At 44.8% G+C, this 21,445-nt stretch overlaps 1 protein-coding gene and 1 long non-coding RNA gene across 9 annotated transcripts in view; one reads left to right on the top strand and one right to left on the bottom strand.

Annotated features, from left to right (window-relative positions):
• Positions 1–1,081: 1,081 nt before the first annotated feature.
• Positions 1,082–12,627, bottom strand: LOC127608383 (uncharacterized). Its single transcript, XR_007964258.1, has 3 exons — positions 12,293–12,627; positions 4,888–6,200; positions 1,082–1,510 (listed from the first exon to the last, which is right to left on the bottom strand). It is a non-coding gene; the product is annotated as an uncharacterized LOC127608383 (long non-coding RNA).
• Positions 5,617–21,445, top strand: part of mecom (MDS1 and EVI1 complex locus) — a 123,500-nt gene continuing 107,671 nt past the window's right edge. For all 8 annotated transcript variants that reach the window (XM_052077362.1, XM_052077363.1, XM_052077366.1 and 5 more), the window contains exon 1: positions 5,617–5,772. In XM_052077362.1, the coding sequence (XP_051933322.1) occupies positions 5,736–5,772 (37 nt within the window). In that variant the 5' untranslated portion in view covers positions 5,617–5,735. The remainder of the gene's footprint in view (positions 5,773–21,445) is intronic.

Below are 21,445 nucleotides of genomic sequence, written 5' to 3' on the forward strand. Positions count from 1 at the left end.
ACTGTCTTCCATACAGGTTCCAGTTCTACAATGATCAAATATTATGGCACATTTAAAAACTTTGATGCTGCGTTGCAAAGGCAAGAGCCCCCTCTGTTGTTTTACAGATGGTAATTACATAATGGCCGCTGCATCATGGCCTAAAATGTCAATCACAAATGAATTGATACTGCATTGTCTCACTTGATTTTTAAATTACCAGTCAAAAGATGGGCCTTCCTGAATTGTCTTTTTTTAATAGATGGGTGGATGGATGAATAAAGAGAGAGAAATAATAATTAGCCACATTGATCAGTCAACACGCGTGTAGCATTGTAGTGTCGCACAAATGAACAGCTCCTTCGAAAGATGCATCTTTGGGAGAAATTACTGTTAAAAAAAAAGGTGATTTTCAAACGGTAAGAGGCCGAATGCACGTTTTTTTTAAATACATTAGCATAAGAAGCAATCTCAAAACGAGGATGACAGCCACGAGGACATCAATTTGTGTATTCAACGAGAAAAGAATATCTGTTGTGATTTCGTAAATAAATAATAATAAACGAATGCTACTGCTAATATAAAGACAGATATTTTTTAAGGTCACTGAAGTAGTATGTCAATAACAAGCATTATTAGAAATAAATAGATAGTGAATTATTATTATTATTATTATTATTATTATTATTATTATTATTATTATTATTATTATTATGTGATGGCGGCCCGGTAGTCCAGTGGTTAGTGCGTCGGCTTCACAGTGCAGAGGTACCGGGTTCGATTCCAGCTACGGCCTCCCTGTGTGGAGTTTGCATGTTCTCCCCGGGCCTGCGTGGGTTTTCTCCGGGTGCTCCGGTTTCCTCCCACATTCCAAAAATATGCATGGCAGGCTGATTGAACACTCTGAATTGTCCCTAGGTGTGAGTGTGAGCGTGGATGGTTGTTCGTCTCTGTGTGCCCTGCGATTGGCTGGCAACCGATTCAGGGAGTCCCCCGCCTACTGCCCGGAGACAACTGGGATAGGCTCCAGCACCCCCCGCGACCCTAGTGAGAATCAAGCGGTACGGAAGATTATTATTATGTGGCCCAAAGTCCTAACATTTTTTTCAACGCATTGTAGGATCTTTGGAGTGGAAACAGTTTGCACTTGAGCTCAGATTTTGCGCGCGTACACGTGAGGGGCGCGCACTCTCGGGGCATGGTGGTAGCTAACAGTGGACCTTATTACAGTGGCAAGAAACGAAATTCGTTTTTGTTGGGATTGAGTGAGGTTAAAATGCGGGGGGGGGCTTGATTTATTTACGATCAAGTGAGCTTGTAAAGGCCTTGAGGATGTTTTGGCTTTAAGAGCATTTCCTGTTTGTTTTTGCTTGACATTTTGTCGGCTGCAAATTGATACGGATAAACAATTTTGATCTTTTTGAAGGTCGTTCATTTCTAATTAGTCTTCACTTTCCTTCGCGGGTTTTTATAGACAACAGCATGCATGGGCTAATTTAGTAGTTTTTAAAATAATAACTATAATACTCCCCTCCGTGAGTCGTCACCTTACCGTGGTGGAGGGGTTTGTGTGTCCCAATGATCCTAGAAGCTAAGTTGTCTGGGGCTTTATGCCCCTGGCAGGGTCACCCATGGCAAACAGGTTCTAGGTGAGGGGCCAGACAAAGCACGGCTCAAAAGACCCCTTATGATGAGTAAAATTAATGGATCTCAGTTTCCCTTGCCCGGACGCGGGTCACCGGGGTCCCCCTCTGGAGCCAGGCCTGGAGGTGGGGCTCGTTGGCAGGCGCCTGGTGGCCGGGCTTACACCCATGGGGCCCGGCCGGGCACAGCCCGAAGAGGCAACGTGGGTCCCCCTTCCCATGGGCTCACCACCCATGAGAGGGGCCAAAGGGGTCGGGTGCAATGTGAGCTGGGCGGCAGCCAAAGGCGGGGACCCTGGCGGTCCGATCCTCGGCTGCAGAAGCTAGCTCTTGGGACATGGAATGTCACCTCTCTGGCAGGGAAGGAGCCCGAGCTGGTGTGTGAGGCAGAGAATTTCCGACTGGATATAGTCGGACTTGCCTCCACACACAGCCTGGGTTCTGGTACCAGTTCTCTCGAGAGGGGTTGGACTCTCTTCCACTCTGGAGTTGCTCACGATGAGAGGCGCAGAGCAGGTGTGGGCATACTCATTGCCCCCCGGCTCAGTGCCTGTACATTGGGGTTCACACCAGTAGACGAGAGGGTTGCCTCCCTCCGCCTTCGGGTGGGTGGACGGGTCCTGACTGTTGTTTGTGCATATGCACCAAACAGCAGCTCAGCATACCCACCCTTTTTGGAGTCCTTGGAGGGTGTGCTGGAGAGTACTCCTGCTGGGGACTCCATTGTTCTGCTGGGGGACTTCAATGCTCACGTGGGCAATGACAGTGATACCTGGAGGGGCGTGATTGGGAGGAACGGCCCCCCTGATCAAAACCCGAGTGGTGTTTTGTTATTGGACTTCTGTGCTCGTCACGGATTGTCCATAACGAACACCTTGTTCAAACATAAGGGTGTCCATATGTGCACTTGGCACCAGGACACCCTAGGCCGCAGTTCGATGATCGACTTTGTAGTTGTATCATCGGATTTGCGGCCGCATGTTCTGGACACTCGGGTGAAGAGAGGGGCGGAGCTGTCAACTGATCACCACCTGGTGGTGAGTAGGCTCCGATGGTGGGGGAAGATGCCGGTCCGTCCTGGTAGACCCAAACGTATTGTGAGGGTTTGTTGGGAGCGTCTGGCGGAATCCCCTGTCAGAAGGAGTTTCAACTCCCACCTCCGACAGAGCTTTTCCCATGTTCCGGGGGAGACGGGGGACATTGAGTCCGAGTGGACCATGTTCCGTGCCTCTATTGTTGAGGCGGCCAATCTGAGTTGTGGCCGTAAGGTGGTTGGTGCCTGTCGTGGCGGCAATCCCCGTACTCGCTGGTGGACACCAGCAGTAAGGGATGCCGTCAAGCTGAAGAAGGAGTCCTATCGAGCCTTTATGGCCTGTGGGACCCCAGAGGCAGCTGACGGGTATCGACTGGCCAAGCGGACCGCGGCTTCGGTGGTCGCCGAGGCAAAAACCCGAGCGTGGGAAGAGTTCGGTGAGGCCATGGAAGCCGACTTCCGGACGGCTTCGAGGAAATTCTGGTCCACCATCCGACGTCTCAGGAGGGGGAAGCAGTGCACCACTAACACTGTGTACAGTGGGGATGGGGCGCTGCTGACTTCGACTCGGGACGTTGTGAACCGGTGGGCAGAGTACTTCGAAGACCTCCTCAACTCCACCAACACGCCTTCGTTGGAGGAAGCAGAGCCTGGGGACTCTGAGGTGGGCTCTCCTATCTCTGTGGTTGAAGTCACCGATGTGGTTAAAAAGCTCCTCGGTGGCAAGGCCCCAGGGGTGGATGAGATCCGCCCGGAGTTCCTCAAGGCTCTGGATGTTGTGGGGCTGTCCTGGTTGACACGCCTCTGCAACATCGCGTGGTCAACAGGGAGAGTGCCTCTGGATTGGCAGACCGGGGTGGTAGTCCCTCTTTTTAAAAAGGGGGACCGGAGGGTGTGTTCCAACTACAGAGGGATCACACTCCTCAGCCTCCCTGGTAAGGTCTATTCAGGGGTGCTGGAGAGGAGGGTCCGTCAGGAAGTCGAGCCTCAGATTGAGGAGGAGCAGTGTGGTTTTCGTCCCGGCCGTGGAACAGTGGACCAGCTCTACACCCTTAGCAGGGTCCTTGAGGGTATGTGGGAATTCGCCCAACCAGTCTACATGTGTTTCGTGGACTTGGAGAAGGCGTTTGACCGTGTCCCTCGGGGAGTTCTGTGGGGGGTGCTTCGTGGGTATGGGGTACCGAACCCCCTGATACGGGCTGTTCGGTCACTATACCACCGATGTCAGAGTTTGGTTCGCATTGCCGGCAGTAAGTCGGAATCGTTTCCAGTGAGGGTAGGACTCCGCCAAGGCTGCCCTTTGTCGCCGATTCTGTTCCTAACCTTTATGGACAGAATTTCTAGGCGCAGCCGAAGCGTTGAGGGGGTCCGTTTTGGGGGCCTCAGTATTACATCCCTGCTTTTTGCAGATGATGTGGTGCTGTTAGCTCCTTCAAACGGGGCTCTCCAACTCTCACTGGAGCGTTTCGCAGCCGAGTGTGAAGCGGTTGGGATGAAAATCAGCACCTCCAAATCTGAAACCATGGTCCTCAGTCGGAAAAGGGTGGAGTGCCCCCTCCGGGTCGGGGAGGAGATCTTACCCCAAGTGGAGGAGTTCAAGTATCTTGGGGTCTTGTTCACGAGTGGGGGTAGGAGGGAGCGGGAGATCGACAGGCGGATCGGTGCAGCGTCTGCTGTGATGCGGACGTTGTATCGGTCTGTCGTGGTGAAGAAGGAGCTGAGCCAAAGGGCGAAGCTCTCAATTTACCGGTCGATCTACGTCCCAACCCTCACCTATGGTCACGAGCTATGGGTCGTGACCGAAAGAACGAGATCCCGGATACAAGCGGCTGAAATGAGTTTTCTCCGCAGGGTGTCCGGGCTCTCCCTTAGAGATAAGGTGAGAAGCTCAGTCATCCGGGAGGGGCTCAGAGTCGAGCCGCTTCTCCTCCACATCGAGAGGAGCCAGATGAGGTGGCTTGGGCATCTGATTCGGATGCCTCCTGAGCGCCTCCCCGGTGAGGTGTTCCGGTCATGTCCCACCGGGAGGAGACCCCGAGGAAGACCCAGGACACGCTGGAGAGACTATGTCACCCAGCTTGCCTGGGAACGACTCGGGATCCCCCGGGGAGAGCTGGAAGAAGTAGCTAGGGAGAGGGAAGTCTGGGCTTCCCTGCTAAAGCTGTTGCCCCCGCGACCCGGCCCCGGATAAGCGGTAGATGATGGATGGATGGATGGAACTATAATACTGACATTATTATGTGCGTTCCGTTTTGATTTGAGTTGTTCTCCCGAGTGAATTCAAGTGAGACAATCCTTCATAAATTACCGACAGATAAAGTATTACACCAGGGCAACAAGAACGTCTCAAATTGGGATTAATGGCTACTTCAGCAATATAATTTCCAGCACAAAAAAGGTGCTCTACGGGAGGCCAATTCTCCCGCTCTGTATTATTCCACAATTAAATGTGTGCACTCTTTATTAACTACACGATACATTGCAATTTCAATGAAGTGTGATTAATGTGACGCTTGAAAGGGTCACCCCCACCCCAAACCCCCGAGGAGAGTGGTTTTATAATGAATGTCCGTGGATGTACTGTTAAAAATAATGTAGCTTTATTTATAATGCACAAAAAGCTCATATTGACACATTTTACTACGCCGAATAACAGTATAGAGTTGCCCACTGCTTTCTGAAAGTGCCTCATTTTGAGGGGAAAACTGAACTGTCCGGTGCATTAAATAAACCTCAAAACGGGAGTAACAACGTGACAGTTTATTTTTTTTACAGATTGTAAAGCTTCCGCTCAGCGTGGGAAAAAAAGTGACAAACCATCCACAACGTGCATCTTGACCACGTCAGGTTCATCCCCAAAACGATCAATCTCCCACAACTTTGTCTGGCACGTGCAGCCCGCAGACCTTGGAGCCTAGTGCGCATGTGCGAAGGTGTCCGGATTGACAATGCTGGAGAGATAGCGCGTCTGGGATTGAGCGAAAAAAAAGAGCGTAGAAGAGAGGGGAAAACGGCAAAAAGGGAGAAAAGGGGATCCGAGAAAAAAAATCCAAACAAACTCACGCCGAAAGACTGGCACCATGAGGTCCAAAGGCAGGGCACGGAAACTGGCCACAAGTAGGTGCAACATCCCTTTTTTTTCCTACTTTTAAAACATGTCATCTGATCTCATCACAGCTGTTACCAATAGCTTCTTTTGAGATTAAATTTCTTTCCGCGATATATATAGGTCGGGCATCTATTAAATCATACAAAAATTGAGAGGTTGAGGGATAGGGGGAAAAAAACAACAACATCCAGGAGTTTGAACGCTGTCACGCGCAAAGTCTGGAGTTGAAAAAAAAAGTTGAGCGAGAAGCCGATGGTGGAAGTTTCCAAGTCGCGGACGTGCACGCTGCATGTAGTGGGCGCTCTCGTGTAACCCATCGGAGGTGAAAAATCCCCCCCGTGCGTGGTCGGATTCATTGCACGCACACTGGTGTGCACGGTGCTGCTTCGGGCTGCGGGTCACTTCGCGAGTCTTGGGAACTGCCTTGGAGACTAACCTGCAGAAATAAGCAAGAAATGAAGATTTTTTTTTTTTCGGGGGGTGGGGGAGCTAGGGGGGGGCGTTTGGAGGGGTTGTATTTAGGACCGTAGACACGGTAACAACTATGGGTCTTGTTTGTGATCGTGCATGTGAAAGTTTCGAGGTCTTTTCCGTGAGTTATGTTTCATGTTAAATTGTAGAAACCGAACGAAAACGGCAAACTTTGTTGTTTGTCTTGCACGGATGTGGGATCGATCGCGTTTGACGTCGTCCGACCGGACACGGTTTGAATTCAGGCGGATGACGATAATTCGATTCCCAATTGTTGATTTGGATTAAATGGAAACGGGCGATGGTTTGAAACGCATCTGACATTAATTTCTAACAATAGCGACAAAAATGTATGCAGTGTGACGATTGATAGTGATATTTAAGCATTGATATGATTGAATAAATCAATGATCATTTTCTCACGGATGTGAAATTCCTTTTTTTCCCCACTCAAAACCCGTTTATATTTTATTTGACATATTTTTTTTACATTACATTGACATTTACAGTACATTAGAAATTGTGTCATTTGGAGCAAGTAGGTGGGTTTAAATAATAAAAGTATTTTTTTTGTTGGTACTTATTTGTTTCTGCTGAAAAAAACCCAAAGAAAAAACATTTATTACATAACATATTTATTTTCAAAATAAAGCGTGTGTCTAAAACGAATGTGGACTTTGAAGATCAAGGAATGAGAGGCTAAATGATTTCCACAAAAAGACAGCATACATTGAAATTATTTTTATTGTACACAATAATAGAAACACACCCCCAGACAATTTTCATCATATGACAAAAAATGTCCTTTTGCAGTATCGCTTCACATCCTTAATAATCAGACGTTTTCAAAGCATTATTCAAACTAATGAACGCTACTCGCAGAGAGTGGCGTCAGAAATCAATCGCTCAATAGCTTCACCCACGAACTCTGTTGGCTCCTTGGATTTAAAAGCGACTAATTTATGAGATTTACATTCTCTGGAATCACAATGGGAGAATGAAGTGCATCCCCAAGAGGAACGGGCCCGCAGTGGCCCCTGTAGCCAGGTCTGCGCAATGTCAACAGTGAATATTTAAATTCCCAGACCCCTCATAAGGGCGCTGCTGGTAAATGCGTTCAGTGTGTGTTAAAACGGCCATGTATGGATGTGTGTTTAACGGAGGAGGTGGTAAACGTAAAAAGAGATTGATGGAGGCTGACTGATGAGTGCGCACGTCCAGATGGAATGTGGTGCGCCACAAAAACGCGCCTTTGGTTTCCAATTAAATATAGCCAAAATCTGCAGGCCGCACCCCGCAGTGACTTGTGGGCTAGGGGGGAGATGGAGAAAGTAGCTTGGTGGAGATCCTGTTAAAGGTCCACTTCCCATATTTGAGTGCCAACAAAACCCGGCAAATACCACTGCATATTAATTAAGGAGTGCTCGACTTGATGACTTTGACCGCAGTGGATGGCAACAAGTTGCAGCTCCAATGACATTTATTTGCATGACATCCGTTTGCAACATGCGCACATTTTCGGGAATGTGGGCATTTTTATCAGATGCGCACATTAAACGCTGGCTATTTTTTTTTTTTTTTTGCGACTGAGAGCAAAGTCCGTCTGTCAACGCCTTTCCTCTGCTCGGCTCCCGAGTGCGCGCGTCGTCCCGCTCGCGTTGTGCAATGGGCCGTGCATCTCCCTCATTAAAACGCTTCATAGATGAGCCCGTTTAAAAGGGTGAACGGGGGTGGTGGGGGTGTGGGGGGCGGCCCTGCGCCACGGAAGTGAAATAGAGAGCCCATTTAACACGCCGTTTGTGTGCGTGTAGCGCGTGTGCGCACGCGTGTTTCTGCGCGCGCACGCGTGAGCTCTGCCCGGTGCCAAGGCTTCAAATGCTTATTGTTCTCCAACGGCCCCACTAAAAGCGGGTCAGGAATCACCGTATGCTCCAAAATGATTGTTACTTTCAATGTGATATTAAGCAAGTCATCGGTGAGTGAATGACGAAGTTATTTATCTTCATTCCTTGCTACTTATCACATCGGCGGCCTTTCCTCGAAAGTTCAGCGACAACAAACGCTGATGCTACCTCACGTCAGCGTCTTCAAAGGAAGTTATACCTTGACTGAGAATTATTTGTTATTGGTGACCAAGCTCACAGCTCAATTCCCTCTTTATATCAAATCAATTGCCCCCACTGGAATGAATTGAAAAGCCATTCATCAACATGTTTGTTTTTTTGAAAGAAAATAGAACAGTGATCCAAAATATTAAAACAATAAAAGCTAATACAATACAATACAATACAATACAATACAATACACTAATGCTGAGGAATAAACTGTAGTTGAGGCTGAACGTCACACTCGTTGCCATTTCTGTGTTTATGTGGCCAAGTGGCACGATCTGGAGTCTGCCCCGTTGGTTATTTACAACTCCTTATTTCAGTATGAGCATCTGCTCCTTGCAAGGGTTTCATTCGGTTTTTCTGTTTGTTTGCACAAATGTCTGAATTTACCTTGGGGACTGTTGCTGGTGTTCTTGTTAACTCCAGCAGCGATGTATGCGACTACAACAAATGTTGAGAACATTGTAAAACAATACCTCCCTGACACTCGTGTAACGTATCGGTATAAAGGCACTTTGTATTGTTAATTTGTTGCATTTTGCCTGTGTGTGTGTGTGTGTGTGTGTGTGTGTGTGTGTGTGTGTGTGTGTGTGTGTGTGTGTCATTGATCATCACCCCTGTCTGTTCAACATGTCCCTTGGTCTCAGGGTTTCATTCTCACTCCCTCTTTCAGAAAGTGACTATCTGATGTTAATGAGTCATTTCAGTGTATCAACAGGGAAGTAAAGAGGTCAGGGGTTTGTTTACAATGGTGTCCCGTTTGAATGGCACTCCTTGTCCGAGGCAATTCTGAGGGCGCCTCCGAACGTCTTTCTCTCAGACTACAAGGCAAAGGCCCGTTGTTATGTCACGTTTACTGCAGATATCGGAATGATCCTACATTATTTGTTCAAGTGGGATATTTTTTGTTGTTGTTTGTTTCAACAACCCAGATGAGGTAGTGTGGGAACACCAATGGATGGATGGTGGGAGGGGCGTTATGCTGCGACACGCCAAGCCCGGGAACCGCTGTGTCTTTATCATTGGGATATTGTACCAGCAATTGAACAATGAGTGAGCGTTACCCCTTTGGACATAAAGAAAAGTCGATGATGCTTTTGCGTCCCTCCTGAAGGCCGTAGAGTTAAAGCGAGTGAGCCCATACAAAAAGCTTGCAGTCTTTCTGCACTCCCAGTCTAGCCCAATATGGTGCCAAGGCTGAAGTTATTATCAACAGTAAAGATAAGTTGACAGTGTAGTCATCAAACACTTGACACGCAACCAATTTCTCATCACAAATTGCGACGAGACAAATGGCATTTTTGCTGATTTGAAATGTTCCCCTGACATCAGTTTGAAGAGTTATCAAGAGACTGCTGATGTTGCAGTCTGGCGACTTCATTGATGAGGCGGTGTGAAGTTAGCGCTCCTTGGCTTGTTGAAACATTTTACACATAAATCGATTGGAGAAGATAGCGTCGCGCCGACGTGACATGAGAAGGAAGCAGAAAACGTCAAGATATTGTTTTTCCTGGGTTTCATGACTGCAATATACAGCAATATTTATGTTGATGCCATTGTGTCATAAAAATGTCATTGTCTCATTGAAATTTGTGATGAGAAATTGCTTGCGTGTCATGGAGTACTGCATGCTTGGGGTTCAAGTTACTAATATCTCGTTGTCTTTCTTTCGACTCTTTAATTGAGAATGATTCAACAGCACCTCCGCTGATTGTATCCAAGTCACGTTCTCCAATTTGCTCCAATTGACTAAACCATTCACTTAGCGACTTCTTATCGATAAATGATTCATAAATTGATTCATCCTGCCCAGCCTCTGTGGCCTGTGTGCTTATAAGGCGGAACTTTGACTCACAAGGGTTCTGTGTATGGCCAAGCTCATAAATATTCAGTACTCATCACGGCAATGAACTGAACTCCCATTCATTCATTTAATCCCGCCCCCCCAAAAAAGACATAACCCCCAAAAAGTTTTTAACAAAGAAAAATTACTGTAAAATATGAATGCAAAAACATAATACAAGAGTCCGCCTCACAGTGCACGCACACAAGCGCACACACACACACACACACACACACACACACACACACACACACACACACACACACACACACACACACACACACACACACACACAGTAGTGTGCTGATGTGAGCCCCTTTACAGGGCTTGGCGGATGACACCAGCAGTTTTGACTGACTTGCCATGTGCTTAGTTCTGTGTTTGCATCTGTTACCTGCACTTTGCGAGTGTTTTCATTGTGTATTTTGTCCCGCTGAATTAGTGGCTGAATGTGCATCAACGACCGTTGCTTCCCCCCCACACACACACACTTCACTTGAGCGGCATCGTATCTGAAGCTTGGACATAATTCAAATTTTGTCTCGCATGCATACGGAGCAGAAAATTGACTAAGTGACGGCTCATAACTCGGAAAAACTCAAGTTGGTGCACTTCTAAATCAAGGCAACACTCGACAGAGTATTAGAGAGTATTTACCGCTATGTAAATAATATTGCAAGAAAGAACACATGCAATCTTTCTGGTGAATCAGCTTATTGAACACTCCTGCAATTAAAAAAAATGTAATTATGAAATGTCTATGTGCAGTCCCGGTGGGACTCTTGATTTGATGTCTAATTTTAGCCTCACGATATACAATTTGTCTGTTTTATTCCTTGTCTCTTTCCCACTTGTAACACTTGTACTGAAAAAAATGGACTGAATTTACTTAATTTGATACACCTTTTAAGTAGACTATATGTCTACTTGAAAAAATGTATCTGTCTATTTATATCTATTTACCGGTATCTCTCTCCCCCTTGATAGATAGATAGATAGATAGATAGATAGATAGATAGATAGATAGATAGATAGATAGATAGATAGATAGATAGATAGATAGATAGATAGATAGATAGATAGATAGATAGATAGATAGATAGATAGATAGATAGATCTACTTTGTATCTGGATCAAAATGATTTTATTTTGTGCGGCCACTTGACAGAATAAAATTGAGTAAATTCAACACATAATTTTTTTTCCAGTGAAGTTAAATATACAGTATATTAGGACTGTTTTGTTTGTTTAATTAAGTAGCACCCATTTGCCTGTGGACCTTGCCAAACATTTCATTCCTTTCATTGAGAATTGACAGAAAGAATGGGCCCTTTCCTCATTATTCACTGGAAAGGGAACATTCTCATAAACAGGAATTATCCAACAATTGCTTTACCAATGTGGTGATAACAGCATGTTCCAGCGCTGCTTGGGGATCTCCCCGCGTAGATCTTCCTGGCCTCAAGCCTAAAATAAGTACCTAAGTGAGTGACTGAAGAATGGGAGTGGGAGATAGTTGGCTCTGGTTAGGAGGGACCTAACTGGCCATCAGGATGTGCTGTCACATTAGTAGCTGACAGCAGTGAACACATCCTTGTGTTTGTCTGAATACTGTATACCTTTCAGTCGCGACAAGCCCGATCTACTCACAAAACTCATTAAGAAGTGACCCCCCTCACCCTTACAAGACAGGAGCGATGAGAGGAGGAGATATGATCAAAGCTTGGGCCTTCCTGTTGACATCTGGACTGGGCTGCAACATATGCACGCACCTGATGGAACGTGGTTGCGGCTGTCTGGCAGTCACTTCAACGCTAATAGTCAAAAGTGCCAGTGGGAAATACTGTATTGTCTTCCTGGGGTTGTTTATTCACTCATTTGCAGATTGGCAAAGAAGTCCACCATGGGGAGGCCTTTATTAGCGCAAACACATTTTTAGAATAATACTAAACAGCGGTACCTGGTGAGTACAGTCGACGCGAAACGAAATCAGGACTGCGTTGGTCTGTGCTCATGCCGAAAGTGTTATTGGTCAACCAAGGTCACAGCAGAGGAAAGAATGTGGCTGGAGAAAGGAATGCAAGGTTGATTAGCGCTTCTTACCTGTAAGTGAACTGGACGTGCCGGCATGTGATGAGACCGAGGAAATAAGGGAACAATAGGACAGTAGAGATTCCTTTCCACACCGCATTCCAGCGATCCTTCAGCCAGGGCCCCCTACTCAGAGCTTTGATGAACCCTTCTCACAGCTTCCTGGGATTGTCGCTCCTCCACAAACACAAAAACATAAAGCGGCTGGTGAGCAGGGCCCTCCTCAGGATGTCCTGTTTTGATTAGTCTTAGCATCCTAAAAGCACCGTAGAAATATTATTCTAACAAGGAGAGAAGCGTAGCTGTGACACATCCACTTCTTTCCACTCTGTGACCCGAGGGGTCAGATGCACTACATGCGCCAGAAATCAAAGAGGTGCTCCTCACCCAGCGAGCTTACCGAGGAAACGGTGACGAAAACAAGGCGATAAAACGATAGCGAGAGGGTTCAGGTCCTGTCAACAGGTGGAAGTTTGTCAGGCCAACACTTTCCAAATACAGTACCTGTTAATGACTGACACATGTTGACACTGTTGAGTCTGTTTTCTCCAATGTGTTCCACATTAATCTTAAATATAATATCCAGCTGTGTATACCGTATTTTTCGGATTATACCTCGCTCCGGATTATACATTGCACTTGCCAAAAAATGCATAATTAAGAAGGAAAAAACATGTTGCACTGGAGTACAAAAGCCTTCCATTTTCTCACAGCACGCCTTAAAATCTGATGCGCCTTGTGTCTGGTTATTACGGTAACATGCCCACTCCCGCAAAAATGGCTCCTTGCTCGAGACATGCTTACAACACAGAGTTCAAACTTAATATGTTCCAATATGTTCCACATTAATCTTAAATATAATATCCAGTTGCGTATACCGTATTTTTCGGATTATACCTCGCTCCGTATTATACATTGCACTTGCCAAAAAAAGCACAATTAAGAAGGAAAAAACATGTCGCACTGGAGTACAAAAGCCTTCCATTTTCTCACAGCGCGCCTTATAATCTGATGCGCCTAACCGTGTGTATGGTTATTACGGTAACATGCCCGCCCCCGCAAAAATGGTTCCTTGCTCGAGACATGCTTACAACACAGAGTTCAAACTTAAGGCGATCGGGTTATGTAGTTGAACACAGAAATAGAGCAGCGGCAAAAGAGTTCAACGTTAACAAGGAAATGTTATAACTTGTTGGTAAAGTGAACTGTGTCGCTGCTTTATAAAATAAGTTTTACTGACATCTGATCGTTCTGTTGTCATTTTAGCGTAGCTCCATCTAGTGTAACACAACATGCTATGGCTGGTGTACTGTACATGTTTGATCTGCTGGCCGGTAATTCAAATGACCACTTCATTAGGAACCCCTACACAAAATTCAAATCAAAATTCAGTCTTTAAAAAGATAATACTGCTCAGTTGTCCAGTAATTGGGATGAGTAAATTGTCATTGTGATGGTGGCTGTACTTCACTGCACTGCATCCCTATTCCGTTGACCTTATTCAACTACATGGGGGTGAAATATTAGAAACACGAATAATATATATGCTGAGTCCTCGTTCTGACTTGCAGTATCCTCTTTCAGCAGTCAACTACATCTTTGCTGTCTCCTGTGGAATCAGGGAGCAGTGAAGCATTGCAGCAGAGTTTGTTGTTTTGGTGGAGCATGAGGGCTTTAGTTTGACAGGAGGGCACCACTTTGTTCACCTCGGAATCCAAAAGGGACCCCTTGGGGTTGAGGCCCGGGACGTCTTTGTCAGGGCTGTGGCAGGACCAGGGCAATGGGGGGGCTCACTGCTCACTGGGTCAGTGGACAAGCTAATCGATTTTATCTCCATTTCACACATGCCGCCAAACCCCTACTGGTCTGATATTCACAATGTTCAAAGGATTATTCTCCCTCCATCTCCTCTCTATCTCCTTTTTTCGCTTTGCTGCTCTTTCTCTCCCGCCACATTTCATGTATTTTTTTCATCTATCACTCCTGCGTACTGTTTTGTCTGTAACTCTTTCACTGACCCCCCTCCCCAAACCCTCCCCCACCTCGTGCCAGCTTTTTTCACACACCCTTAGGAGGGAACATTTTAAATTTAGTCTCAACACTGGTCTCTACATTGGCACTCCCCATGAGGGAGGCTAATGCGAGCAAGTGGAGGGACTCTTATTTTCTTGACCGTTGCTCAAGATGAGGCGTTGGAACAAGGGAATGAAAGCTTTGGGAAAGGTCTGGAAACTTCACATTCGTCAGTGTAAGGAGATACTGCGCTGACAGTTAGCCGACCGCCGGCCAAGTACAACACACGATGGTCATGTCGGTCTACTGCGCTATTCCAACAGACAGACACAGTGAGACCAGACCGAATCGCACTCTCATCTCATTTTAGGACATGTTAGTATTTTAGGCCCTCTGGCTGTCTTGCAAATAGAGAGTAAATGAAGGATTATGGGTTACGGTAAGAACTAATTCAGCTGTCAGTGTTGAACAAGGGGAAACAAGCACTGAATAAATCTTACAGTAACTTGAATTACAGCCCAGACAGCTCAGATCTCCACCAAGGCCATCCGATATTAAACATATCTTGTTGCTCTTTGATTGAAAAATTTTTTTTTTTTTTGGGTGGCCCCACTAATATTGCCCTTCAATCCTGTAGGTGCCCATAATGCACATTACATAGTGGATTGTACCTGAAAAAATACATTATGGATGACCACAGGCAAGGGTGCATATAAGAGGTGCATAGGTGCGCTTGTGCGGATACAAAATAAATCACGCGCACCAGATCTAAAGAAATTAGACACACAGTTCCATCCATCCATTCTTTTATTGCACTGTGCATCCTCAATAGAGTCACTGTACATGTTAAATAATGCAATGATATCACTATCGAATTATTATTATATTTGAGTAAATTAAGGAATTTGGTGAGCCCTTCAAGTTCTTTACATTTCTTCCTGTGTTCATTAATATTTCATTTTTTCATTGTATGTCTACTTTTTCTTCTTGCAATATTCTTTTCCTGTTGCTCATTGCAGCCAATCCCTGACCATAACCTATCAATCAGGGACTGTGGCCAAAATGTACCGTAAATCTACCTTCAGAGGTAATACATATATAAGAAAAGATTTATCTGCACCCATAAATATGTGGTCTACATAGGCAATATGTATCCATATTTTCAAGGAATTTTGCAGTTCACATATGCAATATAATATAATTAGATACAGCATATAACATAAGCACTCTTATCTGAGCTGAGCAGGGATATGGGCACATCATTTTACATTGGAGCATATGTAGGCCTGTCGCTAGGAGGGTACCCCGAAAGTACTTCTTTTTACACTTTTACATCTTGGGAATTTACACATCTTAGATACAAATGGTTGCATTGGAGTCCGATAATTAGCTCTACGGAACCCCCCCGTTTGTGAAAGCGTGTTGTTTGACTGGGCACCACGAGGTGGAGTATTGCAGGTATGACCAACCATTAATCGCTGACATGTGACAGTTCAATCAAAAAGGGGTCGAGTGGTGCAGGTGGAGGGTGCCGGTTAGCATGGCAGATCAACCTCTGGCTTGGAAGCAGCCAGACGCATCAACAATCAGTGACAAAAGATGCATCGGGGAGACGGCAAAGCATAAAGGACAATCTGAGGGTTGTGAAAGATAGATTGTTAGAGAATCACTGGAGGTCAGGATGAAAAATGAAGAAGGGGGGGGGTTGAAGATAGAAAGGTGGAGTGGTTTTGATGCACTTGATTCCTTCATGAAATAAGGAGACCTCTGTCACTGTTGCTTTGAGGTGCCGATATATTTATTCAGCACCGTTACTGCTTTGCTCAGTGTAACACAGTGTTCCACACCATGCCCAGATATGTTCTACCCATTCAAACATAATACGGCACACAATATTCTGAGCTCACAGTTGAAAACCACTAAAACCGACTTCAATAAGAACACTCTGGTGTATTGCAACAGCATAATGAGGCGTCTTCCAGTGGCATGAGTGACATAGGAGAACCCAAAAAAGAAACTCTTGACCCACTAAAATCCATTTGTGTTAGCTTTCATTGAAAAAAAATACATCTTGAGCCATAGGAGGAAAAATCGTCTGTCTCCAAAACGTAAAACACATTTAGGAATTAAAAGTGTGAAAAATATCACTTCAAAAACAATGGGTTTTTTTTTGGTACAATGATTAAATTTGGAATTATAACAACTGCCTATAACTCAAATAATGACTTAACATGAGATTCAGTGCGCCGTTAGTTATTGATCAGATTGTATATAATTGACCCATAATTACAGACCCAATGAAAATTCCCTTCAGAAACATGTTCGTTTGAGGGTGAAAATTTGTAATAAAGAAGACACTTAATGGACAATTAGGAGGACAATTGAATGCTTTGACACTCTTTTGAATTTCATGTCATAGAGTCGGTAGTCGTGATAAAGTACAAAACCCCCCGAAAAAACAAATAAAACATTAAAGACAGCAGAAAGCTCCTACGACCGTTCTGCGGTACCACCTGAATGGCTGCCCTTGTAGGAGTCGTCCAATGGTATTTACCCAACCCCAAGAAGGAAAATAATCCTTCTTGAACAGCAATGATTCCATACGTTTTCAAACATAAATCATATTTCGGGTGCATGTTATTTTCACCTTCCCACTGATGGTTTTCCTCTGAGCCTTTTTGCAAATGTTGATGAAAGAACAAATTGACATGGTGGGTGACAGTCTTTGGCCCGAGCTCTGGTAAAAACAACAGCGAGGTCTCTCTTTTCTCCTGAGAGGCCAAGAATAGCAAAAGCGGCCATTTATCCTGCACTATCTCTCATAGATTCAGATGAACACAAATACGTACATACCTCCCCAAAAGACCGGCACGCATACTTTTTGCAGGCTATCCCATCTTGAAGGCCATTGAGTGATGATGAGACATTGTGCAAGGGATGCCCTTTGACACCATCTTGTCTGTATGGATCATTTTCTGGCAGAATAACAGTCCCCAAAGTCAGGTTTTTGTCTTTGCCTTTTTTTCTTTGCGGTTGTGTCAGGCAGTCAGGTTGTTGGTTGTTGGTCTTTTTCTCAGCCTTCATCACATTCACACACCACTTCATCACAGTCATCCCGGGCTCTGTTTGTTTTAATAACAAGAAACAAGGGAAATATCTCCTTTTATCACTGCCAAATGTTTCGTTGTCATCTGGGTTGTTTTTATTTTTTTTTATTTTTTGAGGTATGAATTCCCTGGTGACAAGTAAGCACAAATTTCATTGGAACGTGAGCTGGTAGTTGTGGGTTTATCCAGCAACAGAAAGGATGAATTCTTAAAAGGTGAGGATGTTTGAAGTGATGTATGGTATTTATGCATGTATATAACAAGAGTAGGCTAGCAGACACTTTGGATTGCTCCTCACCAATCGGACATCTGTAATTCCACTTGTTGCTCTTACGCGACCCAAAATGGCAAATTGATGTGAATGAATGTTGGCGCTGCCCAGGGACAACAGGAACAGGGAGTCAAAACCATTCACACAAAGTACGTTCGTCAAAATGAAATAAATTTAATGAGTTTCATTTCACAATTGAATCACTGTTCTGTATTGAATATAAAAACAATCAGAGATAGAAAAACAACACCATCTTCTGGATTTGGTGGGTACTGAACTGTAAATATTCAGTCATTCCAAACACACACTCCCTTTTGTGTTTGGTATGCTGTGTAGATTAACTTTGACTTGCTTGTAATTAAATGTACAGTATGTTGTTGCTTTGGTATGACCCCACCCTGCTAAAAAATGAGTTGATTTTCAACTTTACATGATTAAAATGTGTTAAACCAACTCACACATATCATTTGTTTTTGTTTTGTGGTTTTTGTGGGCGGAAAATAAAGGGCAAATTACATTGGTTTGCCAGATTTGAATCAGGTGCAACCGATGTGCATGTTTGAATTAAGTCAATCCAAAGGGTACTACACTTACCTATTACTTTTTATTTGTGAATGTGCACTGTGGATCAGAGCAGAGAACAGAAGCTGAGGAGTCACTTTAAATTTCTGCACGTGGTCTTCTCTTCAGTGCTGCTCCGTCCAAACGCAACCACCACAATGCTGGGTGACGCTAATATAATTGTTGCGCGCGCTAGCGTTTGATCCTCCTCCTCACAAATGGAATTTGTTTGGCCTGATTTGATCATTGGATCCAGCATCGTTTTTGTGCAGGCAGGAGCATATACAATGAGGTAAAATGTTTTGTGACAGAGCGAGCGGAAACTCTATTAGAGGTGTCTCGCGTTGCGGGCGCCGCCGTCTCTGATGAAATGCTTCTCGGGTATTAATGCAATTCTGATTTCGCTTTGCCTGGAGACTTGTTACCTCTGGGGTTTGAAAGCTGGCTCGGCAAAGCAGAAAAACAAACTCTGGATCAAAACCGTATAATTAGAAGAGTGGAAACTTTGAAGGGCACTTCCTGATGTGACATGGTAATCTTCCTTGGGACAACATACAAAGATGCTTTGTAATTGTGTTAATGTTTGTATGGAATCAAGATTGCTGTTTACACAATGAATCTGACTTTTAGAAGGTTGCTGCTGGACTTTCCCATTTTTAGTCATCGTATGATACACCCTGTTCTGCGAGAAAGGGCAAATGGATACCAAACAAAATAGGTGTTCTGTCATTTGGGAGGGAGGGTGGGGGTGCAAAAGACACCTGGAGCTTCACTGTGATGATAGACTGTAGGAGTCCGAGTTGCAAAGACCCACAGGCAGGACATCACGTTTAGCCGTGTTTAAAGAAGACCCCCCCCCCCCAGAGCAGAGCTAATGGAACAACGTCGCAATGTCTTTTTGGCAACGTTGTATCCAGAAACCGCACAAATGTCAAACCAACAACGTCTTCCAACGAAAATAGCTCGGTGCAATGGCCTGTCGTCATGATGCTCCTAGAAATTACAACCACGGCAGGTCAAAAACTCGGCACTTTAATTAACCTCAACTCACACACAAAGTAGTAGATTGTCTTCACCTCATGAAATTAAACCATGACATTTTTTGTCCCTGGTTTTGGGTGTCTGGTGGTGACTGAAACCACCAAGAGGTATCTTCTGAAGACAGAGAGGCACCTTCAAGTCACAACGGTTGGTCTGCTGTGGCCTAGACAACATTGCAGCAAGTCACGAACATGTCACGGCCAAGCAACTTCAGAGGTTCTTCCCTGACGATCCGCTCAATCAACTGCAGAGACCAACCTTTCATGCACTCCTCGACCCCTCGGATTCAAAACCTTTTCATTCTGACGTTCCTTTGTAGATGAATATTCATGGTTTTTGTTTCAAGAAAATAGCTAAAATAGTCCTCAAATTTTTGCCACAGTGAAAGCGAAATATGTCCCAGCCAAAGAAGTGACCCATTACAGTCCCATGGGGGGTTCTGAGACAATGGGTCATGCTAGCTGTCACATCGGCAGCTAGCCCAGAGCCCCAACAGATCAAATACAGGTATGATTTATGTCCACTGTCGCAGCCTGGTCACACTGGGTTCTCCTACATTGAAAGCGTTGGCAAAACCGATGGCAGTGGTAATTTGTCTCCTTACATGTGTAGGAGGCAAGGGTCAAAGGCCACTGAAATGAAAATAACCAGACCTGACTTAATTGTTATATCTATTGGTAGTTTTGAGACAGAATGTCTGTCTGAAGGTCTATCTGTCTATTTGTCCATCTGTCTGACTTCTGTCCTGGCGCCCTGTTGTGTGTCATTGGGTCGAGACCTTCCGGGTGCACACAGCCATTATGGGCACTGATCTGATCCAGCAGGAGCGCAGGGTTCACCGAGGGGATCTCTCAAGGCCAGATAGGATCATTATCACAACACAGCCTGGGGGGGAACCACGTCAAGGGCCCATCATCGCTTCCGCATTTACTAAATATGTCGGTCCTTTTCTTTATTTCTTTGAAAAATAATATAGAACTAATAATGCAAAGGCACATCTTTGTGAGCAATTTCCTCGGCGGACCAGCACATCTGACAAGGTTAAGCCAGTAAATGGTGTTGAGAGACGCTTCCTGGGTGTGATTACATTTATCATGTATAATTAGGAAGTTCTGTTCTGTCTACACATGATGACCCTTGACCTTGAGTGTGACACTTTTAAGCTGGTATTGCCAGACACTCACATATGATGTCCAGGTCATGGAACCCTAAAAAGACTGGTTTCCGCTCTTTCATTGGAAGCTTTTTTTTTTTTTTTGAATGTTAGGTCAGACAGAAAAAGTATACGATTTTGTTCATATTAAAGTAAGAAGTTCAACATTAGAATTATACCGTATAAGTCCAATTGGTGTAGTTCCCAATGCAATGGGCCGGAATTCATGTCCTCAATAGAACACATGTAATTATTCCAACTTTTTGAAACGACTTCCCTTTCTGCCTCTAATCATCCTCTACTTCTCCATATTACTCTGTCATTTTTTTTCTTGCTCTTTCTTTTCACTCATAACCTTTTTGTGTTATAATTCCCACCTATTATTTCTGTCCCGAGCCCTCATTAGTCATGTCGCTGTCAGCCACCAGCTGCAGACACACAAGTTCATATACACAACCACACATCTTCTTGCACATGCACAGGTATGGAAGTCATCAAGACAAGGTCAGAGGTCTGTCTCATTACCCAACTCTCGCGAAAACTTTTGCTGTGTTTTATGCAGTGCGATCAGACATGGGCGTTGTGGGGGGATAAGGAAAAGAGGCTAAAAAGGGGAGTCTGAAAAAAATAAGAGGGAGACTGCATGAGTAGTGTGGAAACAATGTCAGTGTGTTCTGTCTGCTCATCTCGTCCTGAGAAATAGATCAAAATTCTCCAAGTCAGCGGCTCGTTGGACAAATAGAGAGTAGGTGGTGGTAAGGATAACAATAAAAATCACGATCGCGCTATTATGCAGTTATCAACATATTCGAGCAAAAGTATCTGCGAGAAAGAACTATATTTCTCTCACTCAAGAAGGAAAAACCCCAACAATCATCTGGCTTATAAAGAAAAGAATTTTACTGGTTACCAAAGTATTTCACAAATTCGGAAGCACGTTTATTTTACCCCCCCAACAAAGTGTGAAACGATGAGCTCCATTTTTTTGGCAGTGTTGTCTTTGCTGTTTGTCAAAACAA

Source organism: Hippocampus zosterae, chromosome 10, assembly GCF_025434085.1.
Source record: "Hippocampus zosterae strain Florida chromosome 10, ASM2543408v3, whole genome shotgun sequence".
Lineage (NCBI taxonomy): Eukaryota > Metazoa > Chordata > Actinopteri > Syngnathiformes > Syngnathidae > Hippocampus > Hippocampus zosterae.